The sequence below is a fragment of the Rhagoletis pomonella genome, unplaced genomic scaffold (genome assembly GCF_013731165.1).
Source record: "Rhagoletis pomonella isolate Grant_MI unplaced genomic scaffold, Rhpom_1.0 Rhpom_scaffold_00007, whole genome shotgun sequence".
Taxonomy (NCBI): Eukaryota; Metazoa; Arthropoda; class Insecta; order Diptera; family Tephritidae; genus Rhagoletis; species Rhagoletis pomonella.
The window spans coordinates 66,060,681-66,080,690 of NW_023458561.1; the positions used below are offsets into that span (position 1 = coordinate 66,060,681).

The 20,010-nt window shown below is 35.6% G+C and overlaps 1 protein-coding gene across 1 annotated transcript; it reads left to right on the forward strand.

Annotated features, from left to right (window-relative positions):
* Positions 1-2,179: 2,179 nt before the first annotated feature.
* LOC118743369 (SET domain-containing protein SmydA-8) lies at positions 2,180-10,587 on the forward strand. Its single transcript, XM_036475993.1, has 8 exons — positions 2,180-2,518; positions 4,818-5,113; positions 8,540-9,113; positions 9,184-9,356; positions 9,417-9,539; positions 9,622-9,815; positions 9,875-10,157; positions 10,221-10,587. Exons 1-7 carry the CDS (start codon positions 2,501-2,503, stop codon positions 10,093-10,095), a joined length of 1,599 nt encoding a protein of 532 aa, XP_036331886.1. The 5' UTR covers positions 2,180-2,500; the 3' UTR covers positions 10,096-10,157; positions 10,221-10,587.
* Positions 10,588-20,010: the final 9,423 nt, after the last annotated feature.

Below are 20,010 nucleotides of genomic sequence, written 5' to 3' on the forward strand. Positions count from 1 at the left end.
CACGCCAACCGATTTCTATAATTCTTTTTGTAAAGAAAAGGTGGTATCTCTCTCAGTACATTGTTTAGTAAGAGTAAAATAATTTGATTAAAGTTACTAAGTCTTGTGTTGAGAGAAATGTATTTGACTGACCCTTTTTTCAGTGCACGGAACGAGAACGCGTTCCAGTTTTGGTTCGGGAACTTTCTCAAGAAGAACAGAACGAAAACGTAACTTTCGGGAACGTCTCCAATGAGAATAAAATGAAAACGAAAGTATCGAGAACGTTTTCAATGAGGAGGAAATAAGATCAAAAGTCTGGGGAACGTTCTGCTAGAGAACAAAACGAGAAAAAAGTTTTGAGAACTTAACGTTAAGAATGAGAGGGGCGTCTGTGTGTTGGGATGAAAAATCGTTTCAGTAGGAACCACGATTGTTAATTCTAAGCCAGAGGAATGTTGGATCATTTTATCTTCCAGATCATTTAGTTTGTATTTTGTTCTCTTTCGGAACGTTTTTTCTAATTGCGCTTTTGGTTTTGAAGCGTTCTGGGGAACAAAACTACGAGAACGATATTTAGTTTCGACCATATCGTTTGTTCTCGGTCGCTGTAGGGGATAAAAGATATTGAAGTACCGTAATCAGCAGATGCTTGTTGTTATAATTTGATAGTGGGTTTACGAAGCGAATCACTAGCCAAACTTTGAATTATTATGAATTGTAATCGAACACACTTAATTTTATAAATGAACTCATTTTATAAATGAAAGAACAAACGGACCTAAGAAATGTTGTATGACCAAGGGCATAGCGTCGCAGAACCCATCCAGATCCACTTGTTGGCCTGGAACATAATGGACCCATCGGGGTTTTTGGATGGCCGAGATAGGTTTTAAATTGTACGCAAACTGCAACCATTTGTGGAAGCGGGTGAGATTGATTGTTCATCCTTTGACTTTGGCTTGAATCATTATTGGCGAAAGCCATACTGTGGTGTCGAAAAGTTTTCCGACAGAAGAAAGAATCTGGCACTTTGTGCTTTTAAATAAAAGTGTGATTCTCTAGCAACGTGTGTTTGTGAAAAACATGGATTCAATACAGAAAAACCAACCCAAACGATTTCTTATTACAAAACTATTTTGTTCAGGATTCTGTCACACACCCTAATGCTAATTAGCTTAGCTGAATTTTAGCACCTCCTCTTTGCATACATATTATTTTTACATTGTAAGACATACAACAATACAACAATAACGATACCGTTGTGAATATCCCATACGACTTTTTTCACTTGGTTGCATTTTTTTTTCGAGAAAAAGTTGTCAAAAGTACTACGATAAAAACTTGTTTTCTTTGCTTTAGCTTCTGCACACGGAACCATTCTAAATTAAAAAGTATGCTTTCGATTTAATTATCGTATATCATTTCAAATGTCACTATTTTGCGTAATAAAATTTATTTTTAAGATTTTATAAATACAATGTATATGCTTTTGTTTACGATGACTGTGATGTTGTTTGTTAATTTTTTCGCTTATGATGATTTTTAGCAGTGGGTCTACTCGTATTTATTATTTGAATTGGGGGTGTGGCAGATGACAAATAACTTCAAAATCTTTTATGTTGCTAAAGTAAAGAGGCCAAGTCAGCAATGATTTTATGATAGGGTAAACATAGAAGTTTACATTGTGGGTGTTCGCACTTGCCTGGTGATCGGGTTAAAAGTTATTATGCTGTTGTGTATTTTATTGCTGTAAACCGAATAGCCAGATAACCAGACAGTTGTGAATACTATCATACTAAAGTAACAAAATGTGAAATTTTCATACACTCGCATCTTTAACTTATGCTATTTTTCTTTAAATACTAAAAATATTTGAAAAATCGAATCTTCCAAATCAACTGTCGCGATAAGCAGAAGGCGGAAGTTGATCGAAAAATTCTAATTTTAAACTAATTTCAGACAAATTTACATACATACATACACACAAGTATGGACACTAACAAATAAATTGAAAAAAAAGATGCAATCAACGAGCGTTGGCAGTTGTAGAGCATTTTGCGCTTGAAAGAAGAATGATGCGCCTACAAAATGCTCAGTCGTTCAGCGGCGGCTGGCAAAGTGAGATGATTATTTGCTTTATGTTTTTGACACCAGCGAAATCGGCGTAAATTCTGTCCTTCATATATATTCATACACATCATCAATATGTGTTGTGAATGTGTGCCTAGGAGATATGTTTGAAAACGGAACGGACGTGCAGAACAAAAGTGGAAATTCATGAAAATGTTGAAAACAAATGACGAAAATGAATTATTCGTTTCGACTGTGTCGAAATGGTGAGACTGTTTGGGACATTCACAAATTATGCCGCGGTCAGTTGCAAGCGAAAGGGCTACGGGGCATGTGTGTAGCCACGAGATGAGATTTGCATTTGTCGACGAGTGAATGTGATGTGCTCGAAATAGTCGAAATAGAAGTGAAAATTTCAAGTGGAATTTGAGGAATTTTCAAGTGCGAAATGCCGGCAAGAAAACAAGTAAAGTAGAGAGTATTAAAATTCCAGATACATATGTGAATATATAGCGCACGTTCTTCAAATGTGTATTAAATCGAAACTCTGCCAGAAAACTAAAAAAATGCATGCTTATTATATGGGGAGTTGTACTAGACAACGGTATAGAGATCCGTAATCTAAATATATGCCTATAGTGTTATCTATGTAGTCAGTTTTAATAAAAGTTTCACAAACAATCCACAAGTTTTGATCCTTCCGTGAAAAACTCTCTATAAGATCGCTTGAATTTCTCCCAAGCAGCTGATAGTAGGCCCGCCGCAATACTGACTGCTTAACTTCTGGAGATCTGGAGACCTTCAGTAAACTTGCCCATATGGTCATACTTGTCAGCCTCCGTTTATTTGGATTTTCATTTACTGTGAATCAGGGGAATTGATTTCCATGAAAAGTTTTCGAATTTTTGGACTACCACAACTCGATTTTTTTTTATCTGCTGAGAAACAAAAAAGAGCTTTTTTGATAAAATCGGATAACTTAAAAAGCTTTTCGTTTACAATGCTTCACAAAAAATAAAAAGCCTCCTATTCAAATTAATTATACACCTATGTACATGCGTACATCCTTATAATTAATTAAAACAGCCGAGTCATAGATCAACGTGAGCAAAATTTAACAAATATGCTTGAAGATAACACAACACACAAATAAACAGAACAGCCTTCTCTAATTTTTTTTGTATGCTCATCTTCGAAATTCACTATTCTTGATAGATCAAACGAATGCATGTATGTAAAAACGTATGTAGGCACATGGAAATCATAGTTTTAAAGCTAATTGTTTTGAATAGCCTTCAACTAAAATTATTTAAAAAAAGCGATTAAATTCTTTCGGCATATAACAACTTTATTTACATGCATATATCTTCATTATATTGTATATGTATGTATGTATGTACATGTCTGCCATAAATGCCCTACAGCATCTCATAAACAATACGAGTAAATTGCCTATATAGTTTTTGATTTTCCAAAATTTTTCCATTCGACATTTTAATCCAATATTTGAAATTTCGCCTTACATTGTTTTTCGACCATCGATAATTCTATTTAGTAATTAAAAGGCTAACAAAAATAATTTATAACAGCACACAAAGAGCCATCAAAGCTATTCAACATACCCCCATTAATGCATTCTACAGGCGCGCATAAAATCGATAAAATCCAATAAATATTTTCACCCCACCTAAATATTCAAAACATCAAATAACGAAATTTATGCATATTTGCTAATAGCTGCGAGTAAGTAATACGTATACGCAGCGGTGGCCCGGGCACCGGCCCGGCAAGTGGCACACACCCGCTACGTACATATGTATGTATGTATGTATGTAAATCATGAACCACGCCACGCGGCATATTACTTAGCAGCAAACCGAAACCACAGCAAAAACAACAACAACGATTTTTCATTGAACGCTAAAAATAAATGTGGAAAAACAAAAAAAAAAACAACAACGTAAAATGCTCACATTTTCGTTAGCATCGCTGAGATGAGTTAGCGCAATGTTTGACAACGCGTTGATCGCCGGCATAAAATTAGAGCAAACCGGTTGGTGCGCCAAATGCAGTGCAAGCGAGAGAAAAAAAAATGAGGAGGCGCGCAACAAAAAGTTTTTTTTTATCGAAAATTAATTTTATTTGCTTGACTTTTCAGCAGATAATTTTTTCAGAATTTTTATGAAGAAAATTATTGAATAATTTTTGAAAAATTCTCTACTTATAAGTTTGGTTTTGCTTCGTTTTATTTTTCCAACGTCAAAAGCTGGATTTTTTTTTTGGGAAAAATGGTATCATAAAATATACGAAGCACAATTTCTGTTAGTTAGCTAACATGGCGGATAAAAAGAAGAAGTGAAACTACCTTTCAAAAATTATTCATTATCATGGACGCGTGCCTCTTTGGTGCTGTTTGTGTATTGATCTTTGCTCCACAACTGCAATTGACTTCAGGGAGAGTATTCACGCTGCGCTCTCTCTCACGTTCATAAATAATTTAATTTTTTGTTTTTGTGCAAATTGTTTGTTTTGCTTACGCCTTGCTTTCTTATTCATAAGTGGAAGCGCGTGCCAAAAATTTTGTTTATGTACAAAGAAATACAGCCACTGTGGGCAGATAAATTTTTATGGCATTTGCTATCGGTTAGCGGTAAATTGCTTTATCAATGGAAAGGAATAATGTTATATCAATTGGCAGAAAAGTGATCACTATTTTCTCTGAAGTTTAATGCTTCTATTTTCGTAAATTTTCTCGCAATTTTCAGAAAAACAAGAAGAAACATCACCAACATCAGCAACAGCAACAAGTGCTGAATAAACCGTCAAATTCTAAAGCAGAAGGGTCGGGAAAAAATGAGTCGAGCGATTCGTCCACCAAGCAGTCACCTTTTAGAATTGAGAAATCGACAATATTGGGACGTTATGTGGTGGCAAATCGCGACCTGAAGGCAGGTGAACTGCTGATAACGGAGGAGCCCTTGGTAATAGGACCCTGTGTATCAGCAGATGCAGTCTGTTTAGGTTGTTACATGCCCGTAGAGCTGGAAGCATCACAGTACCGGTAAGTTTCATCACACGGGTTTGATAGAATTGCGGTAGACGCTTCTGATATGTAAGCTCCTTGCTCGTACCTTGAAGCATTATATTCAAATGAAATAGAGGAACATTAGTATAGTCAACTTTTCAGTTCGTGAAAGTCTTAAGAATGGTCAAATATATGTGAAACGTTTTCGAAATCGGTTCCAAGTTCAAACAGAAAGCCCAGTTAACAGAAGAAGTCACCAAAGTGAGTCCAGATACAAAGTAGAGATTGAATGTATGTATGTTGCGGAAGCATTCATGAAGGCATGTAGAGCTGGATTATAATAATTCAAGGTCTTCACGAAATTTAGACCATTTATTTTCTCCCTTTTTCCAGTGTTGCCAGATTTTCTTTAACAAAGAATTCTCAAGAAAGAATATATTTTTAACAAAAGAAAGAACTGTAACCTTCAACGACAGAGAGATTTTTGGATCATTAAAGTATTTTTGAAACGTATTACTGGAATGTAGCTGTATGTAGCCAATTTATCACCATCGCCCGTTTTTATCATAAAAATGTACTGCCAAAATAACCGAAATAAATATTTGCATTAAATTTTTCAAATCTGCAAATTTAAAAATTAGAATTTCTACTGTGAGCTTGCCTAAAACTGTAATTTACAACTAAAACTCTGAATTTGATAACATTGCCTCCCAGTCTCTCGTATACGAAGAAGCTGTTCCAGTCCGTCGTGTATCGGTTTGTCTAGGTTCGTTAAATGCGATGTGAGGAGTCGAGGCGTGGCAGCTATGAACAGCATTCGAATTAGTTACCAGAGTTAAAGTGTGAGTTGAAAGTTGTACAACCTACACTAGTTTGACTTCAGATGAATGCTTCTATGCCCTAACTACTTTATATACTTATCGACTGATACACCTTATGATTTACGAAAAGTTTTAGCTTGGTATTACAATTTTTGCCAATTTTCTGATAAGAATCAATACTTAGCCGATTAAAATATGACCGGTTAGAATTGGAAATTTCAAGTTTTAATATTAGAGAACACATTTTAATATATATACTTACGTACTTATGTGCCTCAAACGTTATGAATTTTATAAACAAAAAAAGGTTTGATGAATTGTTTAAGCTCTTTCTTTGCATGAAGAGTACGAGAAGTGAAAGTTAGATGATATGTTTTTAGTTACCAATATCTAGTTTATTTTCACTTCTGAGTGGAATCTCGGCAGCTGGATCCATAATGCTTTATCTCAGAAAAAATTTGAAGGACGCCCTCTTTCAGAATTTGGTTGAAGAATGCATCATTTGATTGAAGAAGTGTTAATAATGACCATTGTTAGAGGAATATGGCATTATATAGGCATTTTTATATCATTGCCGAAGTCCAGTTAGAAATAAATATTTCCAAATTCGTATCTACATAAATCAGACCGTATGACCATAAACCGGGCCAAAAAAATTAAAAATTTCCCATCGATTTGCTCATATTTATTGGATGTGTATACTTCGATGAGAATCTAACGAAAACACCGCCCACTTAAATTATTATTATCCAAACGAAATGTTTTTCATGTTTTAATATGTTTACGTATGTACACACACACTTATGTATGTGCATACAATGTATTTGTTTTGAAATTTAAAATACTTTCGAAATCAAAACAAAAAATATGGGACAAAAGGTGACATCAGTGAAGGTTAACTAATTGGAAAAACAAATTTAATTTTTGTTGTTTACATTTTTTAATCTATTTACATGTATGTATATATGTACATATATTAGACTGCATTACTCCCCATACAAGAAAAAATTGGTTCTATTTTTCCGTTGGAGTTATAAAATCTACTATATTATAAAAATAGTGAAAAAATTGCTTTCCACAGATACCCCATAAGTCTAAATCGATATAATTTTGGGCCAGTTATTCAAGTTTTTTAAACCAATTTTGAAAAAAGTTAAAAAAAGAGCATACAAAATCTTATTATTATGATTCCGTTGAAAACAAGTTTAATATTTTTATGCAGTTTATTTAAGCTTAAACTGTTTTGTCATCTGAGGGGATTTTTTTTTTAATTTTTTTAAGAAACTATTTTTATACATAAAAATTCCATTAATCGGACCAGCTAACGTTAATCTAAATATTACTTCGAAATATTTTGGTGAAAGTCGTCAAATAAATTTTGTAATCCCGGCGGTAAAACCGCACCTTTTGTTTGGTGATGCAGTCTAATGTACATTCATATCGCTCATTTACTTAAAGATTGTTACAACTCAAAAAGCGAGGGTTTTCAGGATACGGGATATAGGAGATTACAGTTTTAATTTTGCTCTAAAAACGAAGAAAAAAGGAATGGATATTGTCCTCTTACGCGGAAACTAGTAAAATTTTTACACAATTTGAAACATGGCACAATGCGCAATTCTGCATTATTTGCTACAAAATTTTATTTTTTGAGTTATGACAATCTTTTAGTAAATGGGCGATATGTATGTGAATTTGTGATAAATATTAATGGTCTAACTCGAGTCCGAAAAGACTTCAAACTTATATCGCTCATTTACGTCAATAGTGTCAGAACTCAAAAAAAAAAAACCAAGCTCGAGAAAAATGGCTTTAAAGTTGTGAATTTACATATATATGTATGTACATATATATACTCCCATAGTAAAAATGAATACATATTTTGTTCTAGTGAGCTACGCTATTGAAGTAAATGAGTGATATGTGTGTACATACATATATACGTTTTACGTTCTTTCAATGCATTAAGAAAAAATTAAAGCAGAATTACAAATTCCAAATCGAACAGTGAAAAATCATAAATAAAGTATTTTGAAACTTGGGCCACTAGATTTTTACTTATTAACATTTTGAAAAGAACGTTAGGAGGCTAATGGAATCTACTATCTTATTCGGGGTGGAAGGTACACAGCACTAAAATTTGTATTAAGTCGACTTAAGAGATTCCTGCTTTTGAGCTTGAGATGTTTTCACCATTACTAAATTGTAATAGGGCATCTTTTTTCTTTTTTGCTTATTAAAAGATTTATTTTTAAACGCAGCGCCGCTGCAGCTGAATGCGTTCGATCACGTAGATCAAACTGGGGAACTAAAAATACATGCTTTTGTTTAATATGCTTGTGTGTATGTATGTATTTGTTGTAGTTTTCCATGAATGTGAACAAATAGTATTTCGAAATTGTACTGGAGACTATTTAAGTAGGCAGCTGCGAATAGATAGCCCACAGTCACGCAGAGGCGCCAGTAGAGTGCAGATCGATCGGAATAATTTGAAAAAAAAACTTGAAATTTTTTGATTTTTGAGCGTCTTTCCAAAAACTTTAACGTACAAAAGACAAAGGGTTGTGTTAACAAATGAGCCTACCGTTACTTCTTCAATCATTGCCGAATTTTAATCCTTTCCAATTATCCTTCCCACCAGCTGCGCAGCTTGCAAATGGCCCATGTGTGGACCGCAATGCCGTGGCCTACATCAGCCCACCGGCCACACTGCACAGGAATGTGAGCTATTGAGTACACACAATCTGGGCGCAGCGCTAAGCGCCGCCTCTGGCCAAGTCGATTTGGTGAAGAACTTCTACGAACTCGTACTGATTGCGCGCATTTGCCTGCTCAAGCAGCAGTCACCGGACAAATATGCGGACATTCTGCAAATGGAATCTCACACCGAGCTACGCAAGGCTAATACCGAATTGTGGCAACACTATGAGCAAAATGTGGTGCAACGGCTGCAGCGCGATTGGGGTATGCGCTCAATGGCCGCCGCCGCTGAGATACATACCATTTGTGGTATTTTGGATGTGAATTGCTTTGAAATCGGCCAGAATTCGGCCAAGGCTCGCTGTCTGTATAGGAGCGCATTTTTGCTTGCACACGACTGCTGCCCCAACACCGCACACGCCGATGATCCACAAACATATGCGATTATTTTGCGCACCTCCAGAGCCATACGAAAGGATGAGGGCATTACGTTGAGTTACGCGTACACGCTGCAGGTGGGTGGGCGGTGTAGTTTTTAGTTTTAAATTTTAAAATTAAATTTATATGATTTAACTTGCTGAGCAGGGCACCTTGAAGCGGCGCGAGTTCATGCATGCTGGAAAGCTATTCTGGTGTAGTTGTTCTCGCTGCGCGGATCCCAAGGAGTTGGGCACGGACTGCAGTGCGCTGCTGTGTCCGAAGTGCAGAGGTGGATCAGTGCGCACAGTTGAACCCCTGAATCAGGAGGCTGAATGGAAGTGAGTAGCTTTTCGAAGAAGCTAAATTTTTTGTAACTTTTTTTGTTTGTGAAACTTCAGATGTGATCGCTGTGACTATAAATTGCAGTCTAAGGAAATTGTTAAGTTGTTGGATGCAATCAACAATAATTTGGAGTCAATCGATGCGCATAATATACCGGGGCTGGAGGCGTTCTTAAAAAAGTGAGTAAAGCATGCGATTGCGGAAAATGGAAGGCCTCTACATAAATTAAATCTATGCACTTCCCAACCTTTGTATCTGCAGATATGAGCGTGTTCTAGGACCCAACCATTACCTACTTCTTTCCGCCAAGTATTTACTTTGTCAAATTTATGGTCGCATAGAGGGCTACCTGCTGCACACAATGCCACTGGAAGATGTGGAGAAGAAGGAAAATTATTGTCGCGACTTTTTGCGTGTCGTAGACGCGCTAGAACCGGGCATGACACGCTTAAGAGGTAAGTGTGGGTACATATTTAAAAATTAACTTATATACGGTGTTTTACCACCCTTCTAGGACTAATTTTGTATGAATTGCATGGCGCAATAATGATGCGTTCACAGCGATTAATGATGGCAGGCGAAATAGGTGAATCCGAATTTAAGCGCAATATTAAAAATGTTATCAGATGTTTGCAAGAGAGTCGCGATATCATGCTACTGGAACCGGAGGGATCGAGCGAGCGCGAAATGGGTGTGGCAGCGGCTAAGGCGCTGGTGGAAATGGGAGTTAATTGAATTTAAGGATGAAAATTATATCAGCAGGTCTTCTCGAATGGTTGAAATTAGATCTGGGCGAGGTGAGCTGCTTCAACGTACTCGTTGACATTGGATTAAGTAATTATTTAATTTTTGTTCTATAGGTCCATTTTTACATAGTGCAATAGCTAACGCATTGAACTCAATTCATAAGAAATCATTGCATCAAAACTGTCGCAAAGCACACACACACACACAAGTATACACACATACACACACACTGACACATTATTCCATAATCAGAATTCCATCGCAACTTTATATCTCACCATTGAAATGCATATACACATTTTGAAAAACATGGAGCAGGGGTGACCAGTCGGAGTTCAAATGTTCTTTGAGCTCTACATCCTTGACATAAAGTATTTACTTTCATAGCTCATACTTTTTAAAATACATTTTACTCTTCCCATTTCACTGAAAGAGATCTCATGTTGCGCTTAACAATAAAATCATTTATCACATTTTTGATTTCATGAGTTTTAAGTTGACGAAAAAACCAGTAAGTAAAGTACATTAAAGCCATTAAAATGTAGTCATCTTAATTATCCATTATTCACCCGAAGCCGGTATCGTTTATCATCTGTCATCTTCGAGTATCACATCTCATCGAACATCAATATGTTATCATCCGTAACTTATCATCATAGCACATTTAGTTTCGTTCCATTCTATTTTAATCAAATGAAAACAATCGCATGCTCATCAGAAGCGTCATAAAATTCGATTGAACGATATCGGCGAACAGCTCTCTCTCTGAAGCCCTCGTTCATTTCATTTCCAATTTATTTCAATGCAATTCATTTCATTTTATTGCGTTAGTCTTCATAATATTTAACTTCATGCTATTTCATTTTAATTAAGTTTATTTCATGATCGTTTATTGTGTTGATTTCATTCCATCAAATTATTTCATTTCATTTCATTGAAATTTTCTTTATTTAATTTTAATTTGATTGAATTCATTCATCCAATTCATTTTATTTCAATTAATTTTGCTGCATTTCTGCTCATTTTGTTTAATTTTATGTCATTTCATTTTAATGTATTTTACTTCACCCTTATTCATTTGATCTAATTTTTTAATTCCATTTGATTTCATTCAATTTTTCTTTATTTAATTTAATTTGATTTCATTTCACTCCATTTCATTTCACGTCATTTCGTTTTACTTAATTTCAATTAAATTAATTTCGTTCCTCCTCATTTTATTACATTCAACTAATTTCATTCATTTCCTTTCTTTCGTTTCATTTCGCTTCATGGTAATCGATTGCATTAAGTTCATTTTTTCCATACCACTTCATTTCATTTCATTTAGTTTGACTTTATTGCATTTCGATTCATTTAGTTTCGTTTAATTTTCATTCCTTTCATTTCATTTAACTTAAATTCACTTAACTTGATTTGATTTAACTTAATTTTTCTTTCTTTTGTTTCATTTAATTTAAATTTGATTGAATGATATAGGCGAAAAGAGAGAGCTCCAGCTCATTCCATTTCATTTCACTTCATGTCATTTCATTTTATTTTATTTTACTACATTCCTTTTCATTGTTTTTCAATTCATTTCATTTACTTATTTCATTTCATTTGCTTTCATTTAGTTTTTCATCCTTTAGCATCATGGATCCATTTCATATCACTTCATTTTTCTTCGTTTCGTTTCAATGCATTCCGTTTCATTTCACTTCATTTTATTACATTCACTTCATTTCATAGTATTTAGTTTCCTTTATTTCATTTCGTTTTTCTTTGCATTTCACTTCGTTTCATTTTACTATATTTCATTTCGATTCATTTAGTTTCCTTTAATTTTCGTTATTTTCATTTCACTTAATTCCATTTCATTTCATTTCATTTCGCTTCATGGAAATGGATCGCATTTATTTTAGTTAATTTCATTCCATTTCATTTTCCTTTTCTTCACTTCATTTCCTTCCGTTCCATCCCATCTTGTTTCACTTCGCTCCATTTCATATTATTTCGATGCATTTAATTTTAGTTAATTTTATTCATTTCCTTTAATAAAATGGATTGCATTAATATAATTTCGTTCCATTTCACTTCAGTTTCACTCATTTCATTTCAGTTTAGTTCATTTCATTTGATTACATTTCATTCCATTTCATTTCAATTTTCTCTGTTTCTGTTCTGTTCAATTTGTAGCAATTCCTTTAATTTTGTTCCATTTAATTTAATGTGGATTCATATAATTTCATTTTATAATCTTTCGTTTCACTTTATTTCATTTATCGTCATGAGTAATTGCATTTGATCTTTAATCCCCATTTTATCTCACTTTAGTTCACTTCATTTTAGTTCATATCACTTCAGTTCATTTCAGTTCACTCCATTTCAAATCACTCAATTTCAATTACTTAATTTGATTTCAATTCCAGTGCAAGCATTCGTTTAATCATTAGGGGCGTCATAAAATTTTGTTGAATGAGATTAGAGAAAAGAGAGAGCCTCTTTTTACTTCAACCAACCTCCTATCAATTTCTTTGATTTCATTTAATTTCACTGTATTTTTAGTTCGTTTTCATTTCAATTTCAATTTTAATTTCATTTCGGTTCAATTTCACTTACATTTCACATTGTACCAATTCATTTCATTTCGATTCTCTTGCTCCTATGTCGTTTCACATTATTTCAAAACCAATGAACACACTACACCTACCACCAGAATCGTCACAGAATGCCAGCCAAAGATATGGGAGAACAAATTGAAGGAGTAATACTCGCACATATTGGTTAACCTTAGATTATTTGTACATAAATGATTTTAAAAAATTGTTTGGCACAATAAAAAAACTTACCACAAATTACATTTCTCATGATCCATTAAATTTTGTCTTCTTCATTATTTCCATGTCCTTTTTGTGAGGATACTTGGCGTGAGGCTTACTTGGCGGCATTTTGGGTGGTTAATCACTTTAAGAATTTCCGAGAATATTTATGCTACCACGACACGAAAGCGGCGAAAAAAACGAGCGCTTGTTTGTTTATCAGACTGTGCGCTGCAGTAGTCGAGTACATAGTTAAAAGTGCGTACTACCACTGCGTAGAGTGTCTGAGTTCGATCCCTGGTCCGAGCAACATATAAAATTAGAAAAAACTTTGTTACTACCAGCGATCGCCCCTCGGCAGGCAATGGAAAACCACCGACCTCCGATTTCTGGTAAGAAAAAGATTCTCATAAAATCCAGAGAACAACAGCGAAATAACTGGTAAAGAGTCTACTATAAAAATATGATTCCAAAAAATATTTACTTAGTCTTCAAGCATACCTACATATAAACGAAGGGGTTTGACAAGAAATTTCGCATTTCATTTAAGATTTTGTTCATTGCTTATTACAGGCGAAGTGATATAGATGAGTTCATCTTCAAATGCGGAGGATCAGGAATTTTAAAGGGAGTGGGGCTCGCGTAATGTGCAAAAGAGCTCGGTCTTTCATTAGTAAAGATTTCAATTAAGTATAAAGCAGATAAAATATTTAGAAGGGAAGACACTCCACTGTTTCGTCTGAGAAACGTTGAAAAATTGCTCTAAGATCACCACAGCAGCACGGACGAGCTGGAGGCAGAGATAAATACCGCCGAAAAGAATACTCATGGCAGCAACTGTGTATCGCAAATATCTGTATTCCGTGTATCAATGACCAAGTGGCATGTCGTGCGAATTCCATTTACGTTTGCAATTTGGATGCTTCCATTTCCGAGGCTGCTTCTGCCAACAACAGCCAACCAGAATCACACAACTTGGTTGGCTGGCATGAAGTGTCATAGAGCTTGGGTGGCTTTTCTTTTTACAACCTTTATTGCCGGTGTAGTTGCTGTTGATGACTTCCATTTGTCGGCAGCAACACGAATAGCAGCTACTACGAGGTTGTAACAATTTATGTATGCCTGTGTGTGTAAGTGCTTCGTAGAGTTGCAACGCGTTAATAAGTTGCTTTTGCCACATGCAGAAGAAAAAAAAGAACAAAAAAGTGAAAAAATTACAACTGCAGGCGCCAGTGCATTTCACGTTACAGACATACATTTCATTGCGCATTGCTGTGTGTGTGTGTGTGTGTGCGTAGCCATTTAAACAACAAACTGGAGCACCGCGGCGCTCGTAACGACCGTACCACCACCACAGCACTGCAGGTCGTTCGTCCTCAACATGCCACTCACTCACTCAAATGACATACAAAAATTCGCGGAATTTTTGAGTGAAATGAACTTACCGCAACATTTACTGCATGCAATGGCATGTCAGCCACGGCCAGCGCCTACCTCTATGCTACAATTTATTTGCAATTGCACAGATTATACATACACTGACTGGCGTTTTTGTCTGTTCGCGAGTGCGTGTTTTGGTTGACGTGAGTGTATTTTGTGGCGCAAATTAGTATGTTGCAAGTGTAACGTAATTGTCGCACATCATATTTCAAAATAATTTCCTCGCATTTAACGAACTAACTTGGAAGTGAATGCGCTTTTTTGCTAAATTTTAAAAAATTTATTTTTGTATAGAATTAGTTTTTTTGTGCTTTAGTTTTCGGTTTTTATTGAAATGAATGCATTCCTTGACCAGATTAAACGTAAAATGCGTTGATTTACTCGACTCCTCAGCTTATCGTGTGGGCGTGTGGGCGCCGCCATTGTCCTCCCCGCTGACACCACTGCATTAGCTGTAATTGTGCAGTTCAAGTTATGGAAAATTACATTAAACACCACAAACATATCAGATTTCATGGGAATTGCATTTGAAAATCGCCCTCCAGGTAATTGGCGCTGCGGCAGAGTGGCGTGCTGATGGATATTCTCTGAATTGAAGTGCACTTCTAATTGCAATGCAAATGTTTGTGGAGTTGCTGAAATGTGCAAGTGTGTGTGTGTTTGTTTGTGTTTATGAGTGCACTGGTTTATTTGTGCGCGCCTTTGTGTAACCATAAATTAAGCTGTAATGAATTGTTTGTCACAAGATATTGACGTAATTCAATTTTAATAGACTCAAAGGGTTGAATTTATGATTAATGAATATTTGTGTAATTTAAATTTATTAAAATTTCTAAATAACTCCATTGGAAAAATTTAAAGCAATTATTAAATAAAATAAGGAGTTGAATTTGATTTAGTGCAACGAATTTTATTACCATTCATTAACTGAATTCAAAAATTAATAATTTCTAGAAAACCTGTAATATTTACGTACACTAAAGTGGTCCAAAAATGTATGTAAAAAAAATAAGGTCGCATTTTTAATGCCTCCACCCCCTATGATTGTTCTATACCGACAAAAAATATACCCCTATTTTTTTATTTTAGAATCAAAAAATATTTAGGGAGTGCTCAAAGCGCTCAAAATTTTCAATGTATGTATTTTATATGGGGAAAAAGCAATTTTTCGTAGAAATAGTGTAGAATTCTTGCAAATTAATATTTTTCGATCGGAAAACTTTGCTTATCTTCAGGAGATTCCCAGTAATAATACCCAATTGTTTCTTTAACCATTTTTTCATGGTAACTATATTTTATAGCTCCTGGAAAATGAAATGGGGGGACCAATAAAAAATCTTTAATCATAAAAAATGGTTAAATAAACAATTGGGTATTAATATTTGAAGTCTTCTGAACCATAGAACCACAGTTTTACGAATGAAAAATATAGATTTTGCAGAGTTTTATACCATTTTTACGAAAATTTGTTTTTTCCCCACATAAAATACATGGAAAATTTTGAGTGCTGTGAGCACTCCCTAAATATTTTTTGGTTTCAAAATAAAAAATAGGGGTATATTTATTTTCGGTTCACAACAATCCTACGGGGTGGCGGCATTAAATTTCCGACTTTATTATTTTGGACCACTCCAACGTACACACATAAGGGCGGTCTGCAGCTCTCAAGAAAAATGAAAAATTCATATAAAATGACGCACAAGAAATGAAAAAGAACTTTTCTTCACTAATCACAAGAAAATTTTGCAATCACTTTTTTGAAGGCACCGTTCGCTCGATTTCAATGAAACATACACCGATTTAAAGGATATAACTTCCTCTTATCTAAAAATGTCAATCCCGATACATATGGGGCGTGGCATCTGACATATAGACTAAAATGTGAAAACCACTATATGTCTTAAACCAACTGTGCTGGGGAACTTAAACACTTAAGCACAGATGCATAGAATATAAATACCCTACTTATGGTGAAAAAAGGTAGGTACTGGGAAAGTGGGCGTGGCACTTCCCATACAAACTGAAATTCTCATATCGCTTATCTCTGGAACCGCCTATGCTAACGTCCTGAAATTTGACACAGCTATTTACGATATCATTGATTTGTCGGCCGCTGTGCTGTAGTGGTAAGAAGTGCGCGCTTTCACTCATCAGCACCTGGGTTCAAGCCCTGGTCAAAGCAACATCGCAAAAAATATAGAAAAATGGTTTTTTCTTAACAGCGGTCGTCCCTCGGCAGGCAATGGCAAACCTCCGAATGTATTTCTGCCATGAAAAACAGCTTCTCATAAAAATACAATCGCCGTTCGGAGTCGGCGTAAAATTGTAGGTTCCTCCACTTTGTGTGACAACATCAAAGCGCACGTCACAAGTCGGAGGAGAAGCTCGGCCAAACACTGATATATATATGTGTAAGCGCCAATCTATTATTATTTGCGATATCAATCACGTACTTATGAAGAAGAGTGGTAGATTTTGGTGGATCGCTGGAACCACTTATTATAAGATAATGGCTTTTATACACCTATATTTATCGATATGCAGTCGCAACCGATGAATGTAATTTCGAACTCCGTAAGAGAATTTTAATCCTATCGATAAAGCCTGGATTAAAAATATAGATTAGAGAAGAAGTACTCCTGCCTTACCTCAGTATTTCAAACCTCAGCTCATTTCACGCTGAAATCGCTAAGCCGCACGCATTTAAGATACAAATTTTCAACCATATTACATAGTAAATAAAATAGAGTTTCATTGTCGACCACCTATCGGATTATGTATCCTTTTGTATTATTGTTTCCCTTTGGAAACCACAAATTTGTTAAATCATAACATTCAAGACACAGCAAAAAGAAAAGAGTTATAGCTATTTGGTTGCACGTCTCAGGCAATTTTATGAAACCATTTGATTCCTTTCAAGTTTCCACCTTTTAAACAATCCTAGTAAGTGGCTGCAGCTAAAGGCGTTTGTCGGTAAGACACACCGACCTACTTATAAATAAACAATAAGCAACTCACTTAAAGTGGCAGTTGCTGTTGTACTCGGTGCCGTTACTGGTGCAAGAAACATGCGGTTGCGGTTTTTGTCACACTTCATTTTTCATATCTTTAACCTTTTAATTCGCCACACCGCACCACCTCTTTCAGCAGTCCAGCAGCTAGCTATGCAGTTGAGCTGTCTCACGCCTAGATAGCCTTACTGCTCCATATCGTATCGCATTATGACAATTTGTTGCTTGTTTGTTGCATGCGGCTTAGAGGCGCATTCCATGCCAAATAGCGTTGCCTCAACCGAAACTGTCAACGTCTTTACCAGTTTGCAGTTTGCAAATGCCTGTTGGTTGCTGGTTGTCATCGCACTGCATTGTTGCTGCATTTTCCATTTATTTTAAATAGAAGCGAACGGCTGAGTAATGTGTAGCGCTTCTCATTTGCAGTTTCAGTGTGGCTACGCCGCTGGTCGCATACCCTTGGCTAGCCTGCCAGCAGCAAGCAACCTAAGTGCTAATTGCTTTCACTATACCAAAATGTTCTCACCGCAGCCATGCGCAGGCCTCTGCTAGCTGCTGCACACCAGCTTGACATGGACGGCATGGAAGCGAATTGAACCCGCCTTGACTGGCGTTCGTTCGGGCAGCTGCCTAGTATTTGCGGTCTTTTGCGTTGGCAACCTGCCACACCAACTCGTACGACAGCCTCTGCAATGGCTAAACGTTTGCTTGTGTCATGGCCACACCAACTGCCATTGTGCATTCAGCTACTCCTTTCTAACTATGTACTTGCCTTGCTGAGGAGTAGCTCACTGTTATGATGTCCTTTCACATTTCGGTTGCGCCACTTCAAAGCCAACTCGGTGTCGTCTTTAAATATTTTGTTTCATTCGTTCAGTGTCACTGTCAACTGGCTAAAGATATTTGCACAACAACAATAATAGTAATAATAGCAGCGACAATGTTTGCCCAATTGAGAGAATAAATATTGAAAAAAAAAAGAAAAATAGAAAGCAATGCCAACAACGCACCACTTATGTAGATGTTTAAGCTTATCATTTTACATCCCGACAAGCTGTGGCCAAATAATGCAGTCATTGTGGTATATCAGATGGGTTGAATTTTTGAATGAAGTCATTAAATTGCATTGAAGAGCATGTACGGCGGCGAGAATGTAAATAGGGAACAGATACTTCAGCAAATTTTTTCTGTTTTTCTTTTAAAAAATGGTTATTATTTTTTATGAAAATATAGGTTACTATCTAAAAAAAAAAACACTTAACTTTTTAGAACATTTATAAAAATTTTACGAATTTTTACAAATGCCCATCAAAATTTGAAACTTTTTAATCAGATTTTTTTGAATGTTTGAATATGCAGTTTTTCAGCCAATAAAGTACGAATTTGAAGTAGCCAGGACTTTTGGAAATTTTTTGTTCCCTCATTTTCTTCCATACAAAATTCAATATATTCGACAATTGTTTTTGTATGGAGAAAGTTATCAACACCTTCCACAAAAAAAAAAAAAAAATTACCAGAAATATACTTTAAACTTGCTTTTTATTGGGCTACAAAACTGCATACTGAGAATGTTTCTAAAACGTCTAATTAAAAAGCTCCAAATTTGGGTTAAGCTTTTTGGAATTTTTCTAACTTTTGTACAAAGTTGAAATTTTTACTTATATGGTTTTTGTTAGATAACGAGCTTCACTTTCATAAAAGAATAAAAAACTTTAAATAAACGAAAGGGAAATATCTGAAGAATGCTAAAATGTGTCTTCCCTACTTATATTTTCGCCAATGTACGTACTGCTAGAGCTTGGGATTATTGCAGATTGTAAAATATTAAAAAAAAAATTTAGAAGAATATACTTTCGCTGTCCGATACGAGCAGAGAATGACTCGTAATGTTGTAGAAGTAGTTATGGGTCGATCGTAGGAATTGCTGAATTTATGCGGACTGATGGTATCAGCTTTTTACTTTTGTGGTCTGGGAAGGGATTTGCCGAAAGCTTCGTGTTGCCGAGGAAGAGTGGCATAACTGCTTTCTGTGTAGGCGGCCTTAGGCAATACAAAAACGAGAGTATGGCAAGCCTGATTCTCTGACCCCTCTCAGTTTCCGTAAGGCCGTAACTTAAAAATCTAAAATCTACAGTTTCTCATATAACACGTTGCCCAAAATATTAAGTTAAGTTAAATTACGGAAATTAGATGATTTAAAATTAATTTGAAAATCATCTGAATTTTATTGAGTGATAGATATCGGGCCGCGTGGTACAAATCTGAAAAATGTCGGTATAGGCGTTTTCGGTATCAAAAAAGTGAGTGCAGTGACGGTCGAGATCGAGATTGAATATTCAGTCCAGCAACCATCACTAGTTTGTTTCCCAATAGAATCTTCTTTGGAACTAAACATTAATGTTGTGTTGAAAGTTATATCTCGCATTACATTATCCATCAAAGCTACAAAAAAAAATTGTCCTTCCTCCTTTCTTGGCCCGAGGGGAGAATTGATGTCAATAGCTCTTTCTTAATGGCGATATTTAGTGAAGGTTTTAGCATCTCGAGGGTTTTGGACAGAACCGTTCTCACTTTGCCCATGATATCAATGCAAGCCAGCCTTTGAAGATTTTTAAGCTTAGACTGTGCGGATTTTACCTTCGCCTTCTTCC

Bases quoted from the DNA above. Each gene is read 5' to 3' on its own strand.
- LOC118743369 (XM_036475993.1), top strand. The intron at 5,114-8,539 runs GTAAGTTTCATC...CCTTCCCACCAG, and splicing joins CTGGAAGCATCACAGTACCG to CTGCGCAGCTTGCAAATGGC. The intron at 9,114-9,183 runs GTGGGTGGGCGG...CTTGCTGAGCAG, and splicing joins GTTACGCGTACACGCTGCAG to GGCACCTTGAAGCGGCGCGA.